This window comes from Rhinolophus sinicus, linkage group LG16, assembly GCF_036562045.2.
Source record: "Rhinolophus sinicus isolate RSC01 linkage group LG16, ASM3656204v1, whole genome shotgun sequence".
NCBI classification, from domain to species: domain Eukaryota; kingdom Metazoa; phylum Chordata; class Mammalia; order Chiroptera; family Rhinolophidae; genus Rhinolophus; species Rhinolophus sinicus.
The window spans coordinates 35,762,506-35,786,864 of record NC_133765.1 but is presented as its reverse complement, the minus strand read 5'-3'; the positions used below and the strand labels follow the sequence as shown (position 1 = coordinate 35,786,864).

Genomic DNA, 24,359 nt, shown 5'->3' with positions numbered 1-24,359 from the left:
TGCATGTAATGTCCTCATTTTTCCTGGAAGCCGCCTCCAGCAGGACAAACAAATATATTTTCAAAGGCGCTAAAACCAGTGACTCACTCCAAGGAACGCCCTCTCTGAGCCCTCGGCCCGCCCGCCCAGCCCTTCCCACACCCCCCTGGGCTTAATTGCTCCGAGTGGGGCGGCGCCCTCCCAGCCGGGCCAGCAGAGATGGCAGGCGCCCGGGAGCTCGGCGTCCGCCCAGCTGGGAGGCCCCCCTCGGCCTGGTCTCAGGCCCACCCTTCTCTTCCTGCAGGTTCATGCAGCACCCCAAGAACTTTGGCCTGATCGCATCTTTCCTGGAGAGGAAGGTGAGTCGCTCGCTACCCACTGGCCCGGCTGCCTGTTTCTGGCCCCTCCTGTGTTCACTCCTGTGGGCAGACGCTGGGCTGGGGTGAAGAATCCTTTCTCCCCACCCACGAAGCATCTGCTGGTTGCCCCTTGCCCTCCTTGCTGTGTCTGTCAGTCCTTCCCTCCTTCCTCTCTCCTGAGAGAAGCAGCGTCAGGCCCCGCCCTGGCCTCCCGGGGCCTGTGGGGGCGGAGCTCTGGGCTGGGAAACCCCAGGAGAGCTGTGTGCAAGGGCATCTCTGGAGCTGACTGCTCAGACGTGGCCACCAGCGTCCTCACAGACGGGGCATGGGTTCTGGACGTCATGGCGTCCTAGTGAAGGCTTTATAGGCAAGAGTGGCATTCTTCCAGGGCGCTGGACAGAGTAACCTTTCTAGGTTTCTGTCACGGTCACTGTATGCGGACACCCCTGATGCCAAGCCAGGCATATGGCCAGCAAATCCCCACCCCCTTCAGACCAACTTTCACATAGCACTGATGTCTGAACCCCACCTTGCCCCCAGACCCAGCCTGGGGCAACTCCCCTTTCTGCTCCGGCCTCCTCCTGGCTGGTAGACACAAGGTGTCCCAGAGACAGCAGAGTCCCCTTTGTGCATCCCTGAGTCTGGGCTGGGCTGGGCAGTGCCCGCAGCGGCCACAGGTGGGGAAGCCGGTGTGGGGGCTGGACACAGCCCTGTTGGAGCCGGCCCTCGGAACCCCCGCATCACAGGGCAGAGTGGGGATGGGTTCCCGCAAAGTTTTACCTTCTGGGGCTGCTGTTCACGTGTCATAAGCAGCTCCCCCTGAATCTTGTATCTCAGAGACAGGGCATCTGCCCACCCCTAGCTTTGCAAATGCCCTGCTGCTGGTGGCCTCCAGCTTTCTAACTGAGAGAGGGCAGAGGAGCAGGAGTCAGGAGGGTATTTTAAAGGTCCCTTTAAAGTTCTGCCCTTACTGAGCTGCTAAGCATAGAAGGGGGGATGGGGCAGTGGCGGGGGGGCATCTGCCCCCACCTGAAAGCCAGTGTAGAGAAGCAAGCCCTCTAAATAGCCTCTCCCCTGAGTTAGTGACGGCGTCTTGCTAGGGTGTGGACAGCCCGGGGGACTTTAGGTTAGGGCTTCTGGAGATTGGTAATAATTGAGTAGCACTGTTTGGGGTCAAGGGATTGAGCTGTCCCCACGCGGGAGAGTGAAGTGTGTTTACAGTGTTCTTTGACTAAGAGGTTGCTCAGGAGGAGACTTAGAGCTTCCAGAAGGATCTGAAGCAGGGGTGGGAGCCCACTGTGCCCCTTGCCCATCCTGACAGTGAGTGAGGCTGACGGCAGGGTGGCAGCTTGGTGACCTGTCCGGCCTGTGGCCATCTGCAGGAGCAGCTGCCGCCGAGGGATAGTCATGGTCACCCAGGAAGGGAAGGGAAGGGAAGGGAAGGTACTAAGCTGTTCAAGGGAAAGTCACACAACCACATCGCCCGATTTGCAAAGACTGGCATCTGATTATAAAACGTTTTTCTTTTTTTCCCCTTCTTTCGCCTCCCCCCACCCCCACTCTGTTTCACACCGTTGTTTCTCAGTCTAGTTGTGTAGGACACAGCTCCCTGGCCCATGCTGGTATTAGGAGCCTTGTGCTCCCCCTCCCCCCGGCTGAGGCAGTGGGACACCAGTCATTGGTCGGCCGCTCACAGCAGCTCACGCTGGCTGCTGGCCACTCACGCTGGCTGCCGGCCGCTCATGGCAGCACACGGTAGCCCACAGCAGCACACAGCAGTCTATGGCAGCTCACGGCACCTCATGCTGACCTCCGGTTGCTCATGGTGGCCACCAGCCGCTCCTGTCAGCACTCTGAGGCTCACAGCAGCTCACCGCAGCCCAGCTCCAGGGAGAGCCATTATTCACAATCTTAGCTGTAGAGGGCGCAGCTCACTGGCCCATGTGGGAATCGAACAAGCGACCTCCGCATTAGGAGCACAGCGCTTCAACCACCTGAGCCACCGGGCTGGCCCATAAAATGTTTTTCTTGAATGCTGTGCGGGCCTGGCTTAGCCTGGGAGCAGCCTCTGTTCACAGTGCATTCTGGGAGGTGGAAAGGACACGGGGGTGTGAGGCCCAGCCCGCCTCTGCACCCAGCAGCGTCTGTGTATCGCCCCTCAGAGGCGAGTTCCTGGCCTGGCACCAGCTGTGAGCATCACAGAAACATTGTACGTCGGATCAGTAACGGCTGCCGGCACTAACGAGCTGTCACCTGGAGCGGGGCTGCTGGCTGCAGGTGGCGGCCATCACTGCACTGAGTCCTCTGAGGATGCCTCCTGACTGGTCCCATTTGGACGAGGAGGTGGTGGGGCTCAGGTCTAGGTGTACATGGAAAAGACCAAGGCAGAGAAAAGACAAACATTTCAAAGAGATAAAGAGTTGCGTGGGGACATTAGTCAGGCTGGATGCATGAAGCTTGGAAGAGGTTTCTGTTCAGTGCCCCAAGTATTAGAGGAGGCTGGGGTGAGAGGAAGGAGACCCCACACCTGGGATGGGGTCCCCGAAGTTTGCCCCCCTGGGAGCAGGAAGCCTTGTTCTCCTGGGCTGGGGATGGCAGATGACAGCTTTGTCCTTACAATTACCAGTAGCTGCAACAATACTAACAGGTAACAACCCCTATAGTCTGTCCTCTGTGCCTGGCACTGTCCTAAGTACTGAACTTATATATATTTGAACTTACTTGGTCTTGTGGACAACTCTGAAGTATGTACTGTTAATATCCCCATTTTATAGGTGAGAAAACTGAGACAGGTTAGGTAGCCTGGCCAAGGTCAGGCAGCCAGGACGTGAGGGAGGCAGGATTTGAACCCAGGCCTTCAGGTTCCTGGTCTTCTGCTCTGACCACCGATACTGAAGACTCCTCAGCATTCTCCTCTCTCCGCCCCACAGACGGTGGCTGAGTGTGTCCTCTATTATTACCTGACCAAGAAGAACGAGAACTATAAGAGCCTGGTGAGGCGGAGCTACCGGCGCCGTGGGAAGAGCCAGGTGAGAGGCGGGGGCGGGGCGGTCGGCCTTCAGGACTGGTTCCCAGCATGCTCAACGGCCTCTGCTATGGGCACTGATGTCTGCGCGTTGCTCAGTTTGGGTCCCTCTCGGTGGTTTGGACCCACCCACTGGGGATGCTGGGCCTACCCCAGCAGCAGAGAGGAGAGCTAGGAACATGGCGGCTTCATTCTCAGCCAGAAAATTCTAGAACTCAAGTTGGTGACCCATGGTCCCTGTGGTTAAAAGGGCCACATTCCCAGAGCAAGGGCTGGGTTCCTAAGATGACGTGGGCTGGTCCACAAACTTAACATTTTAAAATATTGAGTAGTTTTGTGCGTTTATCTTAATGCATACTTGAAAGAAAAAAAATAGCCAGTATCTCAACTGGTCATTTTTCAGACTTCACTGTTTAGGATGACACTAAAGGGTTCTTTAAGCTAGAGCAGGGCTCGGCAAACTCTGGCCCCACCACCTGTTTTTGTGAATAAAGTTTTATTGGCACACAAGCCATGCCCACTCACATATCACTCCGGCAGCTTTCCTGTTACAACAGCTGAGTTGAGGAGTCTAGACAAAAACTGCAAAGCCTGAAAAACTCACTATGTGGTTCTTTACAGAAACCGTTTGCTGATCTCTGAGTTAGAGGGAAATGAGTTGTTTTAAAAAAAATATTCCGTAAATAACGGTAAAGAGGATGAGGGTCAGTGGAACACATTTTCAACGTGGGATCGTGAGTGCTTGGTGCTTAGGTGACAAGGGGTTGGGACGGGTCTGTTTCCCTCCCGGACTCTGAGAATCAGTCCAGAGCAGATGCTCGCAGCAGTTGATGGTGGGAGGCGGCTTGTGCTGCGGTCGGAGGGTTTGGGCTGACACTGCAGAGGAGAGTCCCAGTAATAGCGTTGGGCACTGCTGTTAGAAGCTTGACTGGAGCTGGTGGAGGCGGGTCCTTCCCGGGGGCTTCTGTGGTCTGGGGGAGCCCAGGGGAGAGTGACCAAGGCCGGGAGCACATGAGCTGGGGTGATAGGACCGTGAGGTTTCCTCGGTGGGTACTCCCTGACACTGGCATCGTCCGGCTCCCCCTGGGCTGCCCGCCTTCCCTTTCCCGTGTTGGCGAGGGCAGGAGCCTGAGTTTAGCCATTACCAGTGGGGTCCCATTGTCCACTGTGAAATAGCCACTCGGCAATCAAGTTTCTACAGCCTGCGACAGGTTGGTCCACACCGCTCCTAACCCGCACTCTGTCTCGTGTTGCTTTCCGGGAACTGTGCTTCAGGAGTAGGACCTGTTGGCTAGCAGTGTAATTAGGGAAGTAAATCTGTTGATGGGATACACAGCCCCTAACTGTGTTCTGAGCGTCAGGCCTAAATGATGGGCTGAGCAATGGTCCTCGATGGCCTAGATCCTTGAAGGGTGGCTGTGTTTGGCTTGTGGACTGGGTTTTCCTCTCTAGTTCTGTGTAGCCACAGTTGGCCAGCCTGTTGGCCCATCTCACAGATGTGTAAAACCGAGGCTTACTGGCTTGGACTTACTGAATTCCAAAGACCTAGCTGTGGCATTTTAGAAATGGAAGTGCATTCAGGAATTTTCTAGACCGAGAGGCAAAAACTCAAATAAATGGCAGTCAGGAAGCAGGAGCTGGGGTGATAGGACCCTTAAGTGATATGCTGAGGCATGAGAGACAGCAGGGAGTGGTAGGGACTGAGGCAAAATGAGGGGGCGCTAAAGGCCTTTAGGTTTATTTTACAAACATTGTCAAACATTTGTTGAGCACTTGCTGGGTACCTTGCTGGGTACCAGTTCTCTTGCTCGTCTTCCCAGTGCCCCCCATGCCTTTGTGGGGGCACTGTGGGTGGGCTCTGGAGAGGAGAGGGGGATAGATAGGGGCCCATCTCCTCCTCACCCTGTACTGAGAGCCCTGATTGCATGGAGGGAGGTAGAGACTGTGTTCATATCATTCAAGAGGGGAATAGCCCCCAATGAGTCCTGGGGGTGGGGGGTGTCAGTGCCCCCCATCTCTCTCTGGTCCTGGCTGCCAACCCTTTCACTTTATTGTGTTATTACGTTGCTTGTTGACTCATCCGTCCGTTGGGCATTTGTGTGCTTGGCATGGGGGCTCCACGCGGCAAACAGGCGGTTCCAAGACAAAACGCTGGAGGCCTGCCTGAGAGGCTTCACAGAATCAAGGCCCCAAAGAGGAGATTGGGGAGCACCCCACAGGTGGACAGGACAGGTGAGGGTGTCCTGGGCAAGGGGACGGCAGGTACAAAGGCATGGGGCCTGAGAGAGCGTGGTGCCCTCAAAGAGTCTTTAGAACAGGGGTGTCAGTACCTTCCAGGGTCTTTAATGAATGTAGGAATGGAAAGGGACCTTTCTGTTCTGCTCACTTTGGATGAGGAAATAGAGGTGTTTCTGTGCTCTGGAAAATAGAAGGACAAACACAATAATAAGTGACAGCTCACACTTGACTTCAGTGCCGTGGGAGGTTTGTGCCATGTATCAGCTCCAGCTGGCTCTTGGCCACGTGGCCCTGTATGTTCTGATTTTTTTTATGATGAGCTGGAAATCTGTTTTCTTGTGAAGTTGCCTGATTTTAAATCTTAGGTCACATGAAAAGCAACAGTGGAACCCTGTATCGGCCCAACATCTCATATTTGCTTGTGAAATCTGTCCTCAGCCCCCAGTGTAAGACTTCTGTGTTAGAATGCGGTAGGACCAGGGGAAGACGGAAAGAAGAGATGCTTGATTTAGGACAGTGGCCAGGCCGGGGCACGGGGAGCACGGCAGTGTTTTAAAGCAGAAGAGAAACGTTTGTTTCCTCTTTTTGTCTCAGTTGTCCCGGATTAGCTGCCGCATCTGTAAAGCTGGGAGATGCGGGGCTTCTCTGGTGGTTTTACCCTCTGCTCAAGCTTGTTTCTCAGGCTGGGGCTCCCCGGATGGAGAAAGGAGGCCTCCGCGCTCTGCCTCTTGCAGAAAGACAGAAGCCAGAGGGCAGGGCGCCCTGTCTCCTTGGGAGACAGGACATGTCTTTGGAGCCCTCTCCACCCTCTGGTGAGCCGGGGCTGCTAGAGAGGTGCAGCTGTGGCCCAGGTCCTGCCAGGGATGGAGATGCATGCGCAAACCCTGGACGGACTCTGCCAGGCAGATCCACTGCCCTCACCACTGCCCGCCAGCCCTGTTCATAACTATGGAGTAAATGGGTCAACCCACGTGTTGACTTTGGTCTGTAACTCCTCTCTGCCCCTTGACAACGAAGGAAGCGGCAGACACAGGTCCTGTAGCTCCTCGTGTTAATTCGAGCATGCTGAGCGTCTTTCTCTCTCCATGGTTTTATAAAACCCATGATCTTGCCGATAAATTTGGTGAGGAGGGTGGCGGTTCAGCTGCCTGGCATGGAGTGGGCCTGGGCATATCTGCTTGGGCGCCTGTAGGTGGGCGCAGGCGGTGGAGGTCTCCAGTGGGTTGGTGCTGCGAGCGTGGGGGGAGAGACCCTGCGCTCCGTGCAGCCAGACGCGCGGGGGATGGGCATGGAGGGTTACCCACCACAGGCTGGGGGCAGTGCCTGCTGCCTGAGCCAGGTGACCGCTCTCTTGTCCCTTCTGTCCCTTCCTTGTTTCTGACCGACACTCGGCACACTGTGGCAGCTCAGGACCCTGGGTGGGATGAGGCGGGAATCCAAGGCCACAGTGCACATGGGTCCCCGCCCTGCGTCACCTTCCCTCACAGCCTGCTGTGGGTCATTTGTCCATTGGGACTTCTGGATAAACAGCTCAGCCCCAGAGAAGGTCCCCTTGTCTCCCTGGGCAACCACAGGACAGATAACCAGGTCCTTCCCAGCAGATGTGGTGGAGGCCTCGGGGATGGGGCATCGCTGCCAGGAGGTGGCCCCTGCTCTCAGGTGGATGGAGGCTGAGCCATTGGTGGGGGAGGTATTTCTTGAAGGGAGCACTTCAGGCTCACCCCAGCTGCCTGGGCCCCCTGGTTTTAGGTTGTCACGGCCTGTATTTGCTTGACCCATCGTGGGGGACACTGGGAATCCAGTGAGACGCCAGAGCCCTGTCAGAATTCTTGGGGCGCCCGGCCCTGTGTTGGGGCGGGGACAGCGACAATGGTACATTCACGCTGTGCCAGCTGTCACCACGTGCCAGGCTGTGCTGAGGGCTCGACGCGTGGTAACTGGGAGCAGCCTTATGGGAGAGGCTGTGTCACTGTCCCCACTACACAGATGAGGAAGCAGGCACAGGGAGAAGGGTTCCCGGGGAGCCTGCTGGGAGTGTCAGACTCAGGATTCAAAGCTGCACCCTCGGCTGGGGCCCCGGCGGGTTGTTTGCGGCGTGTTTGCGGTGCAGCCAGCCTCTTGGAAACTGGCACTCACCGATCTCGTAGACCTCTGGGGTGTTCCCGGTGCCAGGCTCTGCTGGATCCGTACAGCAGATGGGGCTCAGGGTTCGCTGCAGTGGGACGGCCCTGCCTGTGCTCTGAATCCAGTCACTGGGAATCCCTCTGTGCTCCAGCCCCTGTGGGACCCAAGCTCCCATGAGGCCAGCAGCTGGAAAGTCTCTGTCTCTTTGGGGAGTCTCTTGCTCCCGGTGCAATGGATGCCTCTGGGAGACGCAGGGGGCTGTTTCCCCTGGTCTTTCTGTCCTGCAGTCTCTCTCAGCACCCCCAGGGGCCCCTTCTCCAGGTGGCTGGTGGCTGTGGTCCCTGTCCGTGGTCCTGGAGTGGTTCCGTGGCTTTTGGCCACTCGTTGCCAAGGATGGCCATGAGCCCTTTCTTGTCAGCTTGGCCGATACCCCTGGGATATGCCCTGTGCCTCATTTCTCCAAGGTCAATCCCCTCCCCCACAGGGGTGTCGGATGCACATGTGAGTTTTCCAGAGCGCGTTCATTGAGTGCCTGCTGCATGCCAGGGCTGTAAAGCTTTACCTCCAGAGCCATATCAGACTGGGATCCTGCAGGAAGCCAGAGCGAAGGACTCAGCCAGGCCTGACTGTCTCGACACCTCATAGACTGTCCCAATTAAGAGCTGCTGTCGTAGACTCAAGCGAGGTGGGACTTCCGAGGTGCCAGCAAGTGGGCACCTGCCACCTTGTAGCAGGTACATTACCTGAGCTGGCTGGCTCCTAGCTCGGGATGCCCCTGATGACTTCCCCAGTGTTCCCTTCCGTTGCCGTTCCTGCCTCAGTGGGATTGAAACGGGCAGTGATAAGGGGAGGCTGTCTCGGGCTCCAGTCTCAGAAGCCCGGGTCTGACAAGGGGAAGCCCATGGCTCTGATAGTGGGAAGTTATTCTCACCAGAACAGAGGCCTTCTTCCTTCTCCTAACACTGCCATCCATGCCAGAGTGCCTGGGGTAGCGTCCCTGGGCTGTGCCCTCCTGGGGTCACCAGGGCTGAGACTGAGTCACAGACCCTGAGACATTGCTGGCGACCAGCAGGACCTCTCAGACAGCCTGGGGGCTGTGAAAGTGCAGACGCTGCCCTGCGCCCCTCTTGGGGCCTGAGGGCCTGCATTTCTAACAGGCGCTCTGGCCATACCGCTGCTGTGGTCCAGGAACCCTCTAAGAACTTGTGCCTTCATTGGGAGGGCCCCTTGGGCCGCCCCTTGGGGAAGAAAGGGGAAGGGAGCAGGGTGGCAGAAGGGGAAATCCAGGCACAACACAGGCTCACCAGCAGCCCTGACCAACCATCGGGGGTGCTCTGGAGCTGGAATGACCCTTCTGAGGTTTCCCAGGTGGGCTCAGAGGGCTGGGACTTAAGCCACAGGCCACGGACAGCTGAGGGCACTCATGGTGGCTGGGGCAGCAAAGCCCCTTCTAGAAGGGGACCTGGCCAGTCTGTCTTGGGGGACGAATCCTGCTCATTTGCAAACTACTTCAAAGTGCTCGTGACCTGAATACTTTAGCAGTGTGTGCAGTACGGTGCCCCTCACTCAGGTGATACCCCGCCCTGTCGCGCCCTCACTGCACACCTGTACCAACCCGTTGGTCGATCATTCGATGGCTGCATTTCAAAAGCGTGGATGGTTATACAAGTGGAAGGTAGAACTCCTTGGTGAAAAGCATGGGTCGTGGGATGTCTCTGGGCCTCAGAAGTCCTGTCCTGACGTCCACTGCGCTGCTGCCCGGCCCTGCAGCCATCTGGAGGTGGGCGATGTGTGCTGGCCACTGGGAGTGCCAGGATGGCCTTCTGTTTAACAGAGGGTGCTGTCCACCTTCTAGAAGCTTCTCCGTATTCTCACAGAGGGAGATGCAGGCCTGGCCATAAACATTTGGAATGCCAGCCTCTTCATGCCCACCCCCACCAGACGCACATGCCCAAGCCTTGGCAGGAGAGGACCAAGCCCCCACCTCCTGGCCCCTGGCCCCGGAGATCCAACCCTGGGTGGCTGGTGAACTTGTGGCCTGGGCCATGGCTTGCTTATCCTCTGCCTGAGGTGAATCACCGGCCAAGGAAGGCCAGCTCAGAGCACCGGGTGACGGCATAATGGTTTATAGTTTATGATTCATGGACAAGGGGGCCGAGTTATCCCAACTAATTGCAAAATCGGAGCCCAGGAATGCTGTGGTCACTAGTTAGCCTAACTATGCGGACCGTCGGGGAGCTGAGGCCAGGCAGCAGGGCCAGGCCCAGAGGCAGCAGTGATGGTGGGGTAGCCGCTGTGGCCTGCCGGTGATGGGGGGGCCATGCTGTGGTGGGAGCGTGTCACCAAAGGTGAGTGTTCCTGCTGTACGTAGGGGACGGGGCAGCTGGGGAACAGGCCTGGCCGGTCTCCTCGTGGCCGCCGTCTGTGGTCTTCCCTTCCTGCAGAGCCCGTGCGGGGACAGGAAATGCCTGTCCTGGGCGCCCAGTCTCCTGGCCTGTCCCTCCAGCGGGGAAGTCCAGGGAGGGGACCGCTTCCTCCCTCCGGCTCCCTGGCCTGCACACACCCTCCGTCGCAGCTCTTCCTGTGTCCTGTGCAGCTGCCCCACCGCTGACCGGGCCCTCACCTCCGTCTCTTGCACTTTCCCAGGCTGATCTCTCTTTCTGCGTCTGTTTTCCTGTTTCTCTCTGTCCACTTCTTTCTCTCTCCCATATCTTTTTCTCTGTCTCTCTGTTTCTCTCGTGTTTCTGTCTCTGTCTTCTCTGCCTCTCCATGTATCTCTCTCTGTTTCTCTCCCTCCCTTCTCTCATCCATCCCTCTCTCTCTCTCTCTCTCTCTCTCACACACACACACACCCCCTCTTCTCCCTGGTCCGTCTGGGTCTCTCACCTTCCCCCATCTTTCTTCCTCCCCCATCCCTCTTCCCACCCCCCCACCCCCAGCCTCCTCTCCCAGCTCCCTGCTGAGGGCTAGGTGACCTTGTTTTGGTTGCTGTGGCACTCCAGAGGCCTCAGGCAGCTCAGCTCCCATGGGGATAGTATGACCAGGAAGCCTTGTTCCAGGGCAGGGCCAGCCAAGCGAGGTCCACACGGGGAGAGGGGGCAGCCACTGTGCAGTTGGTGCTGGTTCCCAGGGCCTGGCTGCCTCCCTCCCCCCATGACAAGTCTGGCGGGGACATGTGGCGGGCCAGACGGGGCCAGATTGCCTCTAGGTTGGGCTGTGCTTCTGGGTGAGCACGAGCTGCTTGCGTCTTATCCCAAACCACCGCCCATGCAGGGATGGGCCTCCAGCAGGGGGTCAGTCCCACTTCCCCAGGCCTGCGAGAAGCAGCCATTTCTGCCCTGCTGGGGGCAAACTGGGCTGGGCAGGGTTGCGTCTGGTTCAGGGTTCCTGTGAGCAGATGTCCCTGATCCCCTGCCCAGCTCTGTACTAAGTGGGGACAGACCTCCAGGGGGCTCCTCCTCCAAGCCCACAGTCCCCCAGACATGTCCCTGGGACACTGTTCTCAGGAAGACATCTGGCAGGTGGCCCCTGGGCAGGCCGTACCCCAGGCACTGAGCGAGCTGGGCTCCTGCTTTGGGAGAAGACAAACACGGCCTTCTCATGGGCTGTGACGCGGTGGCGGGGAGACCACATCAAAGGGACAGAAGACATGGATATGGACCATGTGAGCCCCGCCCAGAAAACAGGAGCGCGGATCAGTCAGACCTCGGGGTGAGAGGTGTGGGGCTGACAGACCTCAGTTGGCATCGCAGGCTGGGCTGCCAAGAGTCTGGGAAGTAGTTACCAGGAGAGTAGTGTTTGTGTGGGCCTGTGCCAGCGAGGTCGTGGCAGGAGGGGTCCCAGCCTGCACCGTGTCTCCGTTCTAGGTGATTCCACAGTGAACAAGACAAACGAGGTCCCCTAAACTGACAGTCCAGGGGGTGGGAGGTGGAGCACGCACAAGTGGATGAGCATGATTGTTTCCCATGGTGGTAAGGGCTGCAAAAAGTAAGCCGGAGCCACAACAGCTGATGAGAGGGAGGGCAGCTTCTAGCGAGCTGACCCAAGGCTTCCCTCAGGAGGTGTCATTGGGGCTCAGACTTGAGTCATAAGGAATTGGCCAGGCAGAGCCAGAGGCAGAGTCCCAGGCAGAGGGCACAGCAGGTGCAAAGGCTCTGAGGCAGAGACAGTGCAGTGTCCTCCAGCAGGTGGAGGGCAGCCCTGAGGGAGGTGGGCGAGATGGGCAGGGGCTAGGTCACCCTGCCGTGTGGTGTGGACTTAAGATTTTACTCCTAGGTGGCAGGACAGAATCTGATTGAGCACTTGAAACGAAGCCTTGGCTGCCAAAAGCCCACATCACCCCATAGGCAGGACAGACATCACGGGTGTGTATGTTCAGTGCTGCTCAGGTTTTCTTGGCATGTCGGCAGTGGAGTGCTGCTGAGTGTTTAGCGACCAGCTTTCTGGGAGCGAAGCCCAGATCTGTAGCCCCCGCCGATTGCCGTGGTGTAAATACTCCCCCCATGGCCAGTTCCAGGCTACCACCGTGATGTCACTGAGTGTGGCACTGGGGAGGGACTCACATAGCACATCGTCGTATCCTGCTTCTGCCATACAGGCACAATTGACACAAGAACCTGGAGATGTAGCCAGATGTAGTCGAATAACTGGGGAGTGATGCGTTTCCAGTACTTACCACCTTTGCTTTTGTTACCGTTTCTTTACTTGTAAGGTTATGCAGATGTGTTTCAGTGTTTAGTAATGGCTGAGTTTAACTCCCGGCCAGCAAGCCCTGCACATTGAAGTCTGCTGCTCCCCTGAGCTGGTACGAGCCGGCTGCAACACCTCTGTCTGCTCTGTGTCTTGCAAGAAGACGCCCCTCGGTGAGGAAGGCGGCATCACCTTGTGCTTTATCCCCAGGAGGGACACATGGGCTGGATGAGTGCCAGGGAGGGGCTGCCAGCAACTGGACATGCTGCTCTGCCTTGGTTCTGACCCCAGACCCCACTTCTCACACCAGCCTCGGGCTCCTGGGCTCCCCTCCCCCCACTGCCACGACACGGGGTGTCATGGGGGCAGACCCGTCTCAGGAGGCACGTGAGACAGAGTACATGCTCAGTCCAGTATTTGTGGAACGAATGCATGAGAGGGGGCCTCAGCCGACATTGCTGGATGTCGGGGAGTTCTCGTGAACTGTCGGCTGAGAATTCCGTCTCATTGCTCCTACGTGGGTTGTTGGCACCACCTGTCATGGGGCAGGCCTCTCATTCCTGGAACTGACGGCCGCATTGCCCTTAGGCATGGAGCAGTCACATCATTCTCAGCTCACCCCTCCACCTCCCGAGCAGGACGCCGTAAAGCCCACGTCGCCTAGCCACGTCCCCTGCCTGGAAGGGCCCATCATCCTCTGCCCAGAGCCTTGGAGACTCAGCTCATAGGCCTGCTTCCTTGTCTCCGTGGGTCAAGGCGAAATGCTCCACGTGTGCAGTGTGCTGCCTTTGTAAACTCATCACCGCAGCCAGCACCTGTCTTCTCGTAGTTCTTCGTCAACTGAAGTGCTAGCCCTGTGTGGTTGGGGACCGGGTTTTCTGTGGCTTGGTGTTCCCCTTGGGGACCTAGAGCGTGTTCGTGGAAGGAATGAACACATGGGTGTCATAATTTGGCTTAAACGGGGGTGAGGAGGAGTCTGTGATCTGCGAGCGGAGTGGGAAGCAGTGCACCTGCCTGCAGGGTCTTGCTAGGAAATGCTGTTGACGTTGGGCGAGTTATTTAACCTCGCCGTGTCTTTGTATTCTCCTCTTTATAAAACAGATAACCCCGGGGTTATTGGGAGGATTCAGTAACTAACAGGTGTGAAATGAGGAGAACACGGCCTGTCAAACGTTTGTGGGGCTCAGTCAGTATTTGCTGTTTTTTTCATCCTGTTTTCCATGCATGGTCTGAGGCTTCGGCACAACGCAGACTCAGTCACCGGCTGCTTGTCCAGTACTCAGTGCTCCGGAAGCAGGGTCCCTTGGGGATCTGAACTGATGTCTCTGGCTAACCATAGATCCGGTCAGGTTTTCCGCAGAGCCGTGCTGTGGTTTGGAGGGGACGTTCCCGACCAAGCACTGGGCATGCAGCCCATCGTCAGCCTGACATGTCTGAAAAACAAAGCGGGACCCCCTTTGTGAGCTGTGGAATCAATGTATATGGGGCAGTTTGGCTTCTGGATCTTCTCCCCGGTCCCCAGGCATCACCTGCTGCCGGTGGCAAGGGGCCTGGGTGTGTCCTATGGTCCAGGAACTACCCCGTCAGCCTCTGCTGGGTGCCGCCTACAAATGCGGAGTCTCAGGCCCGCCCCAGACCCACAGAATCAGAATCTGCATTTTTCCAGTATAAGCAGGAGGTTCATGTGTATGTTCTAGTTTGAGCAGCGCTGGTCTGGAGCAGGCCCAGAGTCTGTTTTCATTAATGAAGTTTTGTTGGGGGGCAGCCGGTTAGCTCAGTTGGGTGGAGCGTGGTGCTAGTAGCACCAAGGTTGCCGGTTTCATCCCTGCATGGGCCACTGAGCTGCGCCCTTCTTAAAAAATAATAATAATAAAGTTTTGTTGGCACACAGCCACACCTATTTGCTTACAGTTTGGCTGCTTTCGTTCACTGATTGTGACAGACTGAAGAGAAATGGCCTGAAAGTAAATACTAGCTGGGCCTAATAGAAAGAGTTGTCCGGCTCCTGATCTAAAGCCCTGGTTCTCAAACCTGGCTGCCTATTGGAATAACCTGGGAATTGAAGCCCACCGATGCCTGGGTCTGACCCCGAGAGTCAGACGTGATTGGTGTGAGTGGGGCCTGGGAGAAGGCCTTCCAAGAGCTCCTAGGGGACCCGTGTGTGCAGCCGTCGGGCTGTGACACCCGTGGCTCTAAATTGCCTGTGAAACCCAGCCAGTGTCGTCTGCGACCTGTGGATGGGGCTGAGGTCCTGAAGGGGAGCCCTAGTAGGTGGTGACGCTTTTTCTGCCCGAGGTTGGCTAAGGGTGTTGAACAGGACAGCGTTCACAAGGCGCTCAGTGTGGTGCCGGGGACAGGGCCATTACTGTTGGCTTTTCCCTCTTCATCATCATCCTCGGGACTTCAGACAAGTCAGGAAGGAGCAGGTCTGTAGAATATGCACAGCAATGGGCGTGTCGTGAACCCCGGTGGGGCTTTTCGGGGCACAGAGGAGGGCTGCAGCAGGCAGACACCTAGCCCAGTGCCGGTGCCGGTGCAGACCCCTGAGGCAGCCCTTGCAGCCACGATGCATTAATGTGCGGCTGGGAGGCTAGGGCCGGCTGCTGCCTGGGCCTCAGTGGGTGGGTAGCTGTACCTGCTAGCCTGCTTTGTGGCGCAAAGATGAGACCCCAAGGGGCCTGGAGACCCCCAACAAGCATAGACCCAAGGGACAATGACAGGTGCTCTGGGAGGGTGGCCTGGAGTCAGGCTCATGTGGCCACTGAGAGAGACAGTGAGAAAAGCTTTGGCGTGAAGCTGCAGCCCAGTGGGTGCTTATTGGCACAGGCACAGCTGAGGGCAATGTTGGGAGACGCCAAGCTCCCTGCGGTTGGAAAGCCCCTGCCCTGGCCTGCCCCCAGCTCTGGGCATCCGGTTCCTGTGTATTCAGGAGCTGGCGAATGTGACAGGTGGAGACAGCAGCCACGCTGGGCAGCCCACAGGGTGGGGAACCCCTCCCTAGTGGGCCACGCCATCTCCCCAGCCCACGTCCTGGTCCATGACTCCCACTCACCCTCTTTGCCCTCGTCAGGCAAGTGTGGAGAGGGCACGCCGTGTGGGAACACACTGGAAAACCTCTGCCAGGCTCCACCTGCTGGGCCAGTTCCAGAAGAGGCTTCGTCTGCAGCTCCCCAGCTGTTGAAAGGTTACGCCTCAGTGTTTGAGGGTTTCGGTGGTGGTGGGTCAGGCCAGTTGAGGGGCACTGGCTACCTATCGGGAATCGGCAGACACTATTGGGGAGAGGGGCTGTTCGCTCCTCCTGTCCACTTACAGAACGGGGGGTCCCTTGGGGAAGGGGGCAGACTCGAGCCAGGAGGTTCCAGATGGACACTGGTGCAGCCTTGGGGAGCCACGGTCTGTGCCCTGGCGGCCACAGAATGCCCGTGACTGGCCCTGTGCTCAGCTGCACCCTCAATGAAAGCTACAGGGTCTAGAGAGTGGGGGCTCTAGTCCAGGGCAGCCTTGTGTGTTGATGTGCTTGTGTTCCTGGTACTGAGGAAAGATGGGGGGAAGGGAGCCCCCCCAATATGCTTGAGTTTTTTTCCCTTGGTGTATGACCATGTCCCTAGTACTCGGCGGGTTTGTTTTCATTTCACTTGGCTCAGCCGGAGGGAAAGATGGTCTGGTTTGGCAGCTGTCCTCAGGGCAGACTCGGGTGCTGAAGGGAATCTGTGCGCTTTGAAAGAAATCAGACAGGACAGAAAGGAAGTTGGGCAGCGTGCGGGAAAGAGCTGGCTGCTCCCCACTTCCTCCCCTGTCTTGGTGAGGGTAGGGTCAGTGGCCCAGTGTGGTTGGCCAGTGCCCGCCTCACCTGCCCTGCCGGCTTGGGAGGACATGAAAGAAAGAGGCCTGCGGAGGAGGCTGGCCTTGCCTCTTTGATCTCCCTGTAGCATGAGCCTGCCTTGCCCCCCAGGGGGTCCAGACCAAGCCCTTGACAGCAGAGTGGGCCCCATCATGGCCACAACCACCATCAACCTACTGTGGAGACTGAGGCTTAGGCAGGTGGCCTGAGCTTCGTGAGGGACGGGCAGGGGTGGGAGCCAGGGATGTATCCCAGGGTCCCCGACCCACAGCCTGCTCCTGCCTGAGGGTGACCAGGGCCCTGCCCTCTGGCTTCACGGCTTCTGTCCCACCAGAATACCTGCACTAGACACCAGCTCTGTGAGGGTTTCCCATCTCAGCCTCCTGGCCCCTGGCTGAGATGTAGGCACACTGAGTACCCCTGCTTTTAAGGGAGAAGCAGCAGAGCACAGAGGGGTTGAGACGGTCACTCAAGGCCACCCACACAGCCACCCACCCAGGGGAGGAGGCAGGAGCTGAAGCCAGGCCTCCCCAGGCCCCGAGGGCGCCCGCGCTGGCAGCAGCCTCAGCCCACCTCTTCGGAAGGGCTGACTCCCTCGTGTGGCTCTCCTCCCGCCAGCCCAGGTGTAGGGCTCACCTGCGCACTGTTTTCCTCTCTCCCCCTGCCCCCCCTCCCGGGCCTGGCAGCAGCAGCAGCAGCAACAGCAGCAGCAGCAACAGCAGATGCCCCGGAGCAGCCAGGAGGAGAAGGAGGAGAAGGAGAAGGAGAAGGAGGCCGAGAAGGAGGAGGAGCGGCCAGACGTGGACAATGACAAGGAGGACCTGACCAAGTAAGTCGGCCGTGACCCTGGGGGCGGGGTCAGCGCTCAGCCCGGGGCCCTGGGGGCGGGGTCGGCGCTCAGCCGGGGCCCTGGGGGCGGGGTCGGCGCTCAGCCGGGGCCCTGGGGGCGGGGTCAGCGCTCAGCCCGGGGCCCTGGGGGCGGGGTCAGCGCTCAGCCGGGGCCCTGGGGGCGGGGTCAGCGCTCAGCCTGTGGCCCTGGGGGCGGGGTCAGCGCTCAGCCTGTGGAGCCGGGTGAGGACCTGGCAGTGTGCTGCCTGCAGACGCCTGCCTGGAAGGGAGGCGCCTTCTGCTCTGTTCCTGACAGTCCCCCTCAGGAAGCCCGCGCCTCCCCTCCCCCACCCTTTCTTCTCAAACCCTCGGGAGACTTTGCAGACTGATAGCTCATTTGAGCTCCACTCCTGAGCTAATAAATCCAGGCAATGACTTTGGAACTCTGCCTCCTCATCTCCTCTCCCTCCTCAGGCAAGTTTCCTGAGATGCCGGGAGGGGGACAGGGATCAGAGGAGCTGGGGAAGGACTAGGTATGCAGGCAGGCGGCTGCCCTCACCTTTAGAATTATCGCTGTCAGTGTGAGTTCTTGCAGATCAAGGCACAGCCTCGCCTCGGGGCCCTGACAGCCTCCCGTGCTGCCCCAGGCAGGAGCTCAGCCAGCTGGAGAGTCACGCTGAGCGAGGGAGGCGGGCAGGGCTTAGCTTAGCGCCAGGTACCTGGAATGGGCTCAGGAATGTGGTTTCAGAGAACATCTGGCTTCGTTACCCCCTGTCTCCCAGACTTCCAGCGAGGGCCTTCAGGAAGATGGATGGGAGGCGGAGGTGATAAATCCCAGCGGCCCCACAGTAAACCCTCCTGAGTCAGCTTCTGAGAAAGGCTGAGCTCCCTCCGGGTACTGAGGTCACAGTCGCCCCCACATACCTGGCTCGGCCTGCGCAAGACCCTCAGGAGGGAAGCAGGAGACTTCCCTCCTGCATGTTCCACAAGGCACACGGGCCCCTAATAATACCAAAGGCAGTGCTAGGAACATCTCTTTGGGGAGTCAAGTGGCTTTGATTGCTGCCAGCCTGCACCCCCGTGCGGTTAACCCAGTAGTCTGGCAGACAGATAGCAGCAGAGAGCTCTCTCTGGTGTATAAAGTGGTCTTGCCAGTGGCCACCAGCCCATATCCCCATTGGGTGAATAAAATGGCCATCCAGTGAACTGTCAGCCCACGTCTGCTCGTCTGGAGAATGGGGTAATCGATAGCTGCCAGCTCGCACCTCCTTTTTGATAAATAAAGTGGCGTTGCACACAGCGACCAGCTTCACTCCCTCGTCTGGTGATCAGAGAGCCTGGCAGATTGTTACCAGCCAGTGTTCTTCGAGCTAAAGAAACGCAGGTCTCTTGCAGCTGCCGTCCGGTTTCCTGGTTCAGGTGAAGCCATCCCTGTCTCCTTCTCTGGCCTTTAGGGACAAGACGGACGACACGTCTGGGGAGGACAACGATGAAAAGGAGGCAGTGGCCTCCAAAGGCCGCAAAACCGCCAACAGCCAGGGGAGGCGCAAAGGCCGTATTACTCGCTCGATGGCCAACGAGGCCAACAGTGAGGAAGCCGTCACCCCGCAGCAGAGCGCCGAGCTGGGTGAGTTCTGGGCCAGGGAAGGGCACCAGAGCATAGCCGGTTCAACACCCCATCTTTAGCTGTGAGCTTGCTGTGTGATCTGGGCAGAGTTCCTTAACCTCTCTGTGCCCCAGTGTCCTCATCTGCACGGTGGTTGCCTGCAACCGTGGGGTGAGCGTTGCAGTGACTGTGTGTAGGAAGAGCCTACAGCGGTGCGCGAGGCATGCAAGGTACTCAGTGGCCGTGATTGTTCCAGAGCTGGGACAATTCCCATAAAAATCCAGATGGACAGTTTGGTTTTGTTGTTAAATCAGAAGAGCTGGCTGCACTTGGCCTGCATTTCTACCAGGTAGCAGTTGCTGGAGCTGAGTAGCCACTGTCCAACCCTGTCTCCACGCTGGTAGGCGCCTGGGTTCTTAGCTTCACTTCTGTGGACCCAAGAGGGAAGACAGAGAATTGAGTAGCAATTCCCAAGTTCGGCCACAGGGGGGCAGCTGATGTGTGTATGCCGTCACTTCCATTTTGGCTCTTTGGAACCCCGCCTCTGCGGGAGCCCCCACCCCTGCTCTGAGGTGCTCCCACCCGGGTCCCTGCCACCAAGATGTCTTTCCAGGGTGGCAGTTGATAGAGGCAATGTGGCATTTCTCACAGGCACCCCGTCCCCCACACCCAGGATCTGTGCCTGCTACCTGGCCCTTCCTTCTTCTGATGGGAGGTAATTAGTACCCATTTCATAGATGGGCTGTTGGAGGCTTAGAGAAGGGTCATTGCCTCTGTAGAGTCATGGAGTCTGTCAAGCTCAAACGTAGTCCCGTTGACCACAAATCCCATGCAGTTCCTTTAGTCTTAGGCCAGCTGCCTTTTGGTGCCAGCTTGCCTAGAGGCCAAGGCCAGAAGGATGCCCTTCAGAAGTGGACTGGTGTGCCTGACTTCTAGGGAAGTTCCTCTGGACCCCAGGCCAGTGTTGGGGCTGGAGCGTGGCTATTCCAGCAACCCCCACCCAGTCTCAGACTTCACAGCCTCCCTCTGGGGGTCCCGTGGGAAGGAAGGGGGAAGTTGGTCATGGCAGTCGAGAGTGGGTGGCTGCCTGTGGGGGTGGGGCCATCTCTCTCCTGAGCTGCTGCTTCATGTTCTCTCCTGCCCGAACTCGCCTCCACTGGTCTGCCAGCCTTTGTCAAGCACATGTTCTGTGCCTGGTGCCCAGTCCACGAAGCTGACATCCCTCGTGCCCCCGCCATGGGGTCTTCAGCAACTTGCAGGGGACGACCCGACTCACATGTGGGGGCAGAGTGCCCAGCAGGGACTTGGCCGCCGGCCCGACTCCAGGGTCAGCCGTGTCCCTTTGAGTCACACGAGAAGCCTCGTACTGGATGAGTTGGGGAGAACTAACAGTCACCCCATGGAACAGGGTTCTTAATCGGGGTAATTTACTCCCCAAGGGACACTTGGCCATGTCTGGAAACATGTTTGACTGTGACAGTTGGAGCGAGAGCCTACTGACATCTAGTGGGTAGAGGCCAGGGTTGCTGCTGAACACCCTGCAATGCTCAGGACGGGCCCCTAGCAAGGAGTCCACACTCAGATGAGGTCCCTGCCCATCTGGAGCCCAGGTCCGTCATGCCCCCCATTCTCACACAGTCACCGTACTCCCCAGTGGACCAATGCCGACCAAGTGCATGAAGAGGCAGTTCTCCCAGTTGAGGCCTTGGACCACCATCGTAAAATGGGGTGATTGCACACCTCACACCCCATGGGCCCTGTGAGGCTGGACCCGGTGTGAGGCTTAACCTGGGTGTGACTCCGGCTCAGCATGGTGCCTGTGTGGCCAGAGCTGTAGAAAACGGCCCTCTCCAGCTGCTACCAACGTCCCGTGCCTTCCTTTTCAGCTTCTATGGAGATGAACGAGAGTTCCCGCTGGACCGAAGAAGAGATGGAAACGGCCAAGAAAGGTGAGAGGTGCCTGGCAGCCCTGATGGCCCTCGATTTGCATCCGGGTCCTACAGGTTCCGTGGTGGGGAGGACGTTGACTCATCGGGCTGTCCTGGGTTCTGCTGTGCTCTGGGAGGGCAGGCTCTGCTTCTGGGCTCTTCTCAGATTGGTCCCTTCTCCGTGGAGCCTCAGTTTTACCCTCCAGAAGATGGGTCTGTGTGGCCATGTCAGGCTCCACATGGTGCTGTTGGGTCACAGGTCATGCTGTGCACCCAGTCGGTGGATGGCTCCCTGTGGGGCCAGCACACCCCGCCCTTGTAGGCAGAGCAGTGGCAGTGCACCTGGGCACCTCAGGGGAGGTGCAGAGCCTGCTGGCAGCCACCTGGGTCCAGAGGGTCCAGCTGTACTCCCCTCAGCTGCTCCATCTTGGGGGAGGCTGACAGCTAAATGCCAATCCCACATCCTCCCACGGGAGCCGCCTGCATGGTCATTCGAGCCACAGTAGCTGGGTCCTTACTTCCCGGCTCAGTGACCTGTCTCTGGGCCTCAGTTTCTCTGTCTGTGAAATAGGAGGGGTATTTGGGTTGGCCGTGAGGAGCCCGAGGATGGGCCCTGCAGTGTCCGGGCTATGTCAGTGTGGATTCCGCCATCTCTGGAGACCCTTCAGCCTGCCCCTCCCTCTCCCATGCCCAGTACCAGGAGGATGGGTGTGTCAGACCAGCATGGCGCTGACAGGAATGCTGGGGCTGGGGTGGCATCTAAACCCTGTTTTGCCATTTCGCTCTCATTTATCTTGACCCCCAGCCCTGAGAGGTGGGTCTTGTTTTGGTCCCCATTTTCCTGGCAAGGATTCGAGGAGCAGAGGCTGAGGACTGGCGGGTCCTGGAGCTCGTGTGGAGGGGCCAGGAGCGAGCCCTCCCCGCACATTCGGCTTCTTTGTGCCCAGAGCTCCAGGTTGTGACTCAGGAGGGAACAAACAGATGAGAGAACAAATAAATGGTCTTGCTAGCGAAAGGCCTGGGCACGTAGGGGCAGCATGTATTGGGACAGTGGGGCCTGGAGGCTGAGACCCTGAACCGCTGGGCTGCCTGCCCTGGCTCGTCCCCCACCCTGGGGGCAGGGTGCTGAGGGGCCCAAGTGTCTGGCCTGGTGTTTCAGAAACTGACCAGAGCAGCCCCAGACCTGAGCAGCCCTGCCCCACCTCCGACCCCTCCCCTCCCCTCCCCTCCCCTCCCGTCCGGCTCCTTCCTCCAGCTCCCGCCCTCAGGTGAGGCAGGCCTGGAGGAAGGGCCCAGCTGAACCTTCAGAGTCACTCAGGGGAGGAGCCTCTGGCTTCACCTTGTAGGTTGAGGCCCGTAGCAACTCTGAGGATTGCTAATGGGGAGACCCCTGGGTATTTTCTCTAACTGTTAGGACACAGGGGTGCTATCAGCCCCCTAAGGGGCCATATAGTTGTTTTTCTCTGTCTTCTGTGTCCACTGTGTGGTTTCTATATGGATTTCGCTATCAGGTGCAAAAGAGGCTTTATTAAAATTGTGTTATTTTTCCCCCCTGTTATTTAATTTTGGTAAAATACTCATAAAATTGACCATTTTAACCATTTAAAACTGCAATTCAATGGCATTACATACATTGCCAATGTACATTGTGCAGACAGGCCCACTGTGTAGCTCCAGCACTTTCTATCGCCCCCGATGGAAGCCCCGTCCCCACTAGCAGTTCCTCCCCCACTGCAGCCCTGCCAGCCTCTGGCACCTGCTGACCTGCTCTCTGTCTGTGTTTGCCATCCTGGACCTTCACGTGAGTAGGGTCATACAGTGTGTGCCCTTCGTGAGGTGACTGGTTTCTGTCACACATCGCGTCCTCGAGGCTCATCTGTGTTGCAGCACGTGTCACTGCTGCATTCCTTTTCCAGGCTGTGCCATATTCCACGATGTGGACAGACATGCCACATTTTGTCATCCATTCATCTGTTGGTTGATGGACGTGTGGGTTGTCTTTACCTTTTGGCGATTGTGAATAGTGCTGCTGTGAGCGTTTGTGTGGAATGCCTGGGGTTTTTAAGCTCACATGAGTCCCTGGGGTCTCGCTGTTGGCAGTGATGTTGCCCCAGGATCCACCCGCCAGGGAAGTAAGGGCTCCATGTGCATGTCCCAGGCCTGGCCTCTCACTCCCTGTGGGGTCTTCTGTTCTCGCGGCAGCCCCAGCCCTCTCGCCCGGGAGTAGAGATTGGCCAGGTTGTCGGCTGCCTCTCCCTCCCTTTAGGAAGGACATGTCGGGCACTGGGAGGGCAGCGGGATGACTCACCCCCAAGACACGAGTGTGCCCCACCGAGGTTGGGTCCTCAGTGGCAGCAGTGAGCTCATCCTGGGTCCAGCCCATGGAGCTGGCAGCATGAGTCCCCCGGGGACCGTGCACGCCGAGGCCCTGCTCGGTGACATTTGTAATAATGCGATGAGCGCCGGTGAGCTCGTCCGCTGTGAATTACAGCAATCTGGACAATTACCGCTCAGGGTGCCTACTGATGCCTGTGTGTTCCAGGCTGTGGAGGGGGGAGAGGGGGGTGGGGAGGCAGGTGCTGGCAGCCTCAGTGACTCCTTCTCAGCGGGGGGGGGGCACTAAGAATGTTCCAGGGCCTCCTCCCTCGCCGTCAGAAACCCAGGAAAGGACCCAAGGCGGATGCCATCCACCCTGCTTCTACCCATCATTTAAATTGACCCAGTGCCTCACCCTCTGTAGGGCAGGGCCTTCCAGAAGTGGGCCTGGCCTGGTCCCTCTCTCAGACGTAAGCAGCCTGTGTCCTGGGCCTTGGGAGCACAGCCTGCCCAGAGCACTCTGCACACTTCCATCAGCTGGGTCTGCAAGGACGAGCTGCAGAGGGTCCCCCTCCTCCAGAGGGGAACTGGACCTCAGCCTCAGGACCTTGAAGGGCTGTGACCTCAGGCAAATCAGTCAACCCCTCTGTGCCTTAGTTTCCTCACCTGTGCGGTGGGAAGGAGAGTACCATCCACTGCATTCGTTTCTTGGGGCTGCCGTGACAAAGTACAAAGTGGGCAGCTTCAAACAACAAACAGGCGCTCACAGCCCTGGAGGCTGGAAGTCCAAAATGCAGGTGTCAGCAGGGCCGGGCTCCTGCCCGTCCTCCTCCAGCCTCGTGCGGCTGCAGGCTGGGCACTGTTTGGGTTGTAGACTCATCTCCAGCCTCTGTCTTCACGTGGCCTTCGTCCCTCTATGTCTCTGTCCAAATTTCCCTCTTCTTAGAGGGTCCCGCCCTAAACCAGCATGACCTCATCTAACTGGGTCACGTCCCTAAGGCTCTTTCTAAGTAAGGTGACACTGACAGGCTGTGGGGCGACATGCTTCAACCCAGCACAGCCACCATTCTGGGGTTTTGGTGAAAGAAAACGAAGAGCTTAGGGCAGTGATGTCTTAGATGTAATGTACTCAGCTCCCCGTCACTATTCGTCACTAAAACCAGCCCCTTCCCACATGCCCCGGCCCTGCCCATCCCTGTCTCAGCCTCGTTTCCCTAGTTCTCTAAAATGTGACTGTGATGCCATCTCCTGGGGGTGTCAAGCGTTAGGAGCCACGTCTGTACGGTCCTTGGTATATAGCACACAGACGCGGGAGCCTTTCCTCCTGGCTTTGAGTCCCAGCTCTGTCCCTCACTGTGTGGGACCCCGAGTAGCTGGCTGCACCCCTTGGGGCCTCTGTGCACCTCAGGGAGGTGGGAGGATGTGA

At 58.1% G+C, this 24,359-nt stretch overlaps 1 protein-coding gene across 24 annotated transcripts in view; it reads left to right on the top strand.

Annotated features, from left to right (window-relative positions):
* The window catches only part of NCOR2 (nuclear receptor corepressor 2), a 184,401-nt gene that overhangs the window by 102,223 nt on the left and 57,819 nt on the right, over nt 1-24,359 (top strand). For 23 of the 24 annotated variants that reach the window (XM_074321469.1, XM_074321472.1, XM_074321479.1 and 20 more), the window contains 5 exons: nt 284-338; nt 3,269-3,367; nt 16,942-17,084; nt 18,538-18,710; nt 20,576-20,638. In XM_074321469.1, coding sequence (XP_074177570.1) covers nt 284-338; nt 3,269-3,367; nt 16,942-17,084; nt 18,538-18,710; nt 20,576-20,638 — 533 coding nt within the window. The remainder of the gene's footprint in view (nt 1-283; nt 339-3,268; nt 3,368-16,941; nt 17,085-18,537; nt 18,711-20,575; nt 20,639-24,359) is intronic. The other variant, XM_074321471.1, reaches the window with a different exon arrangement.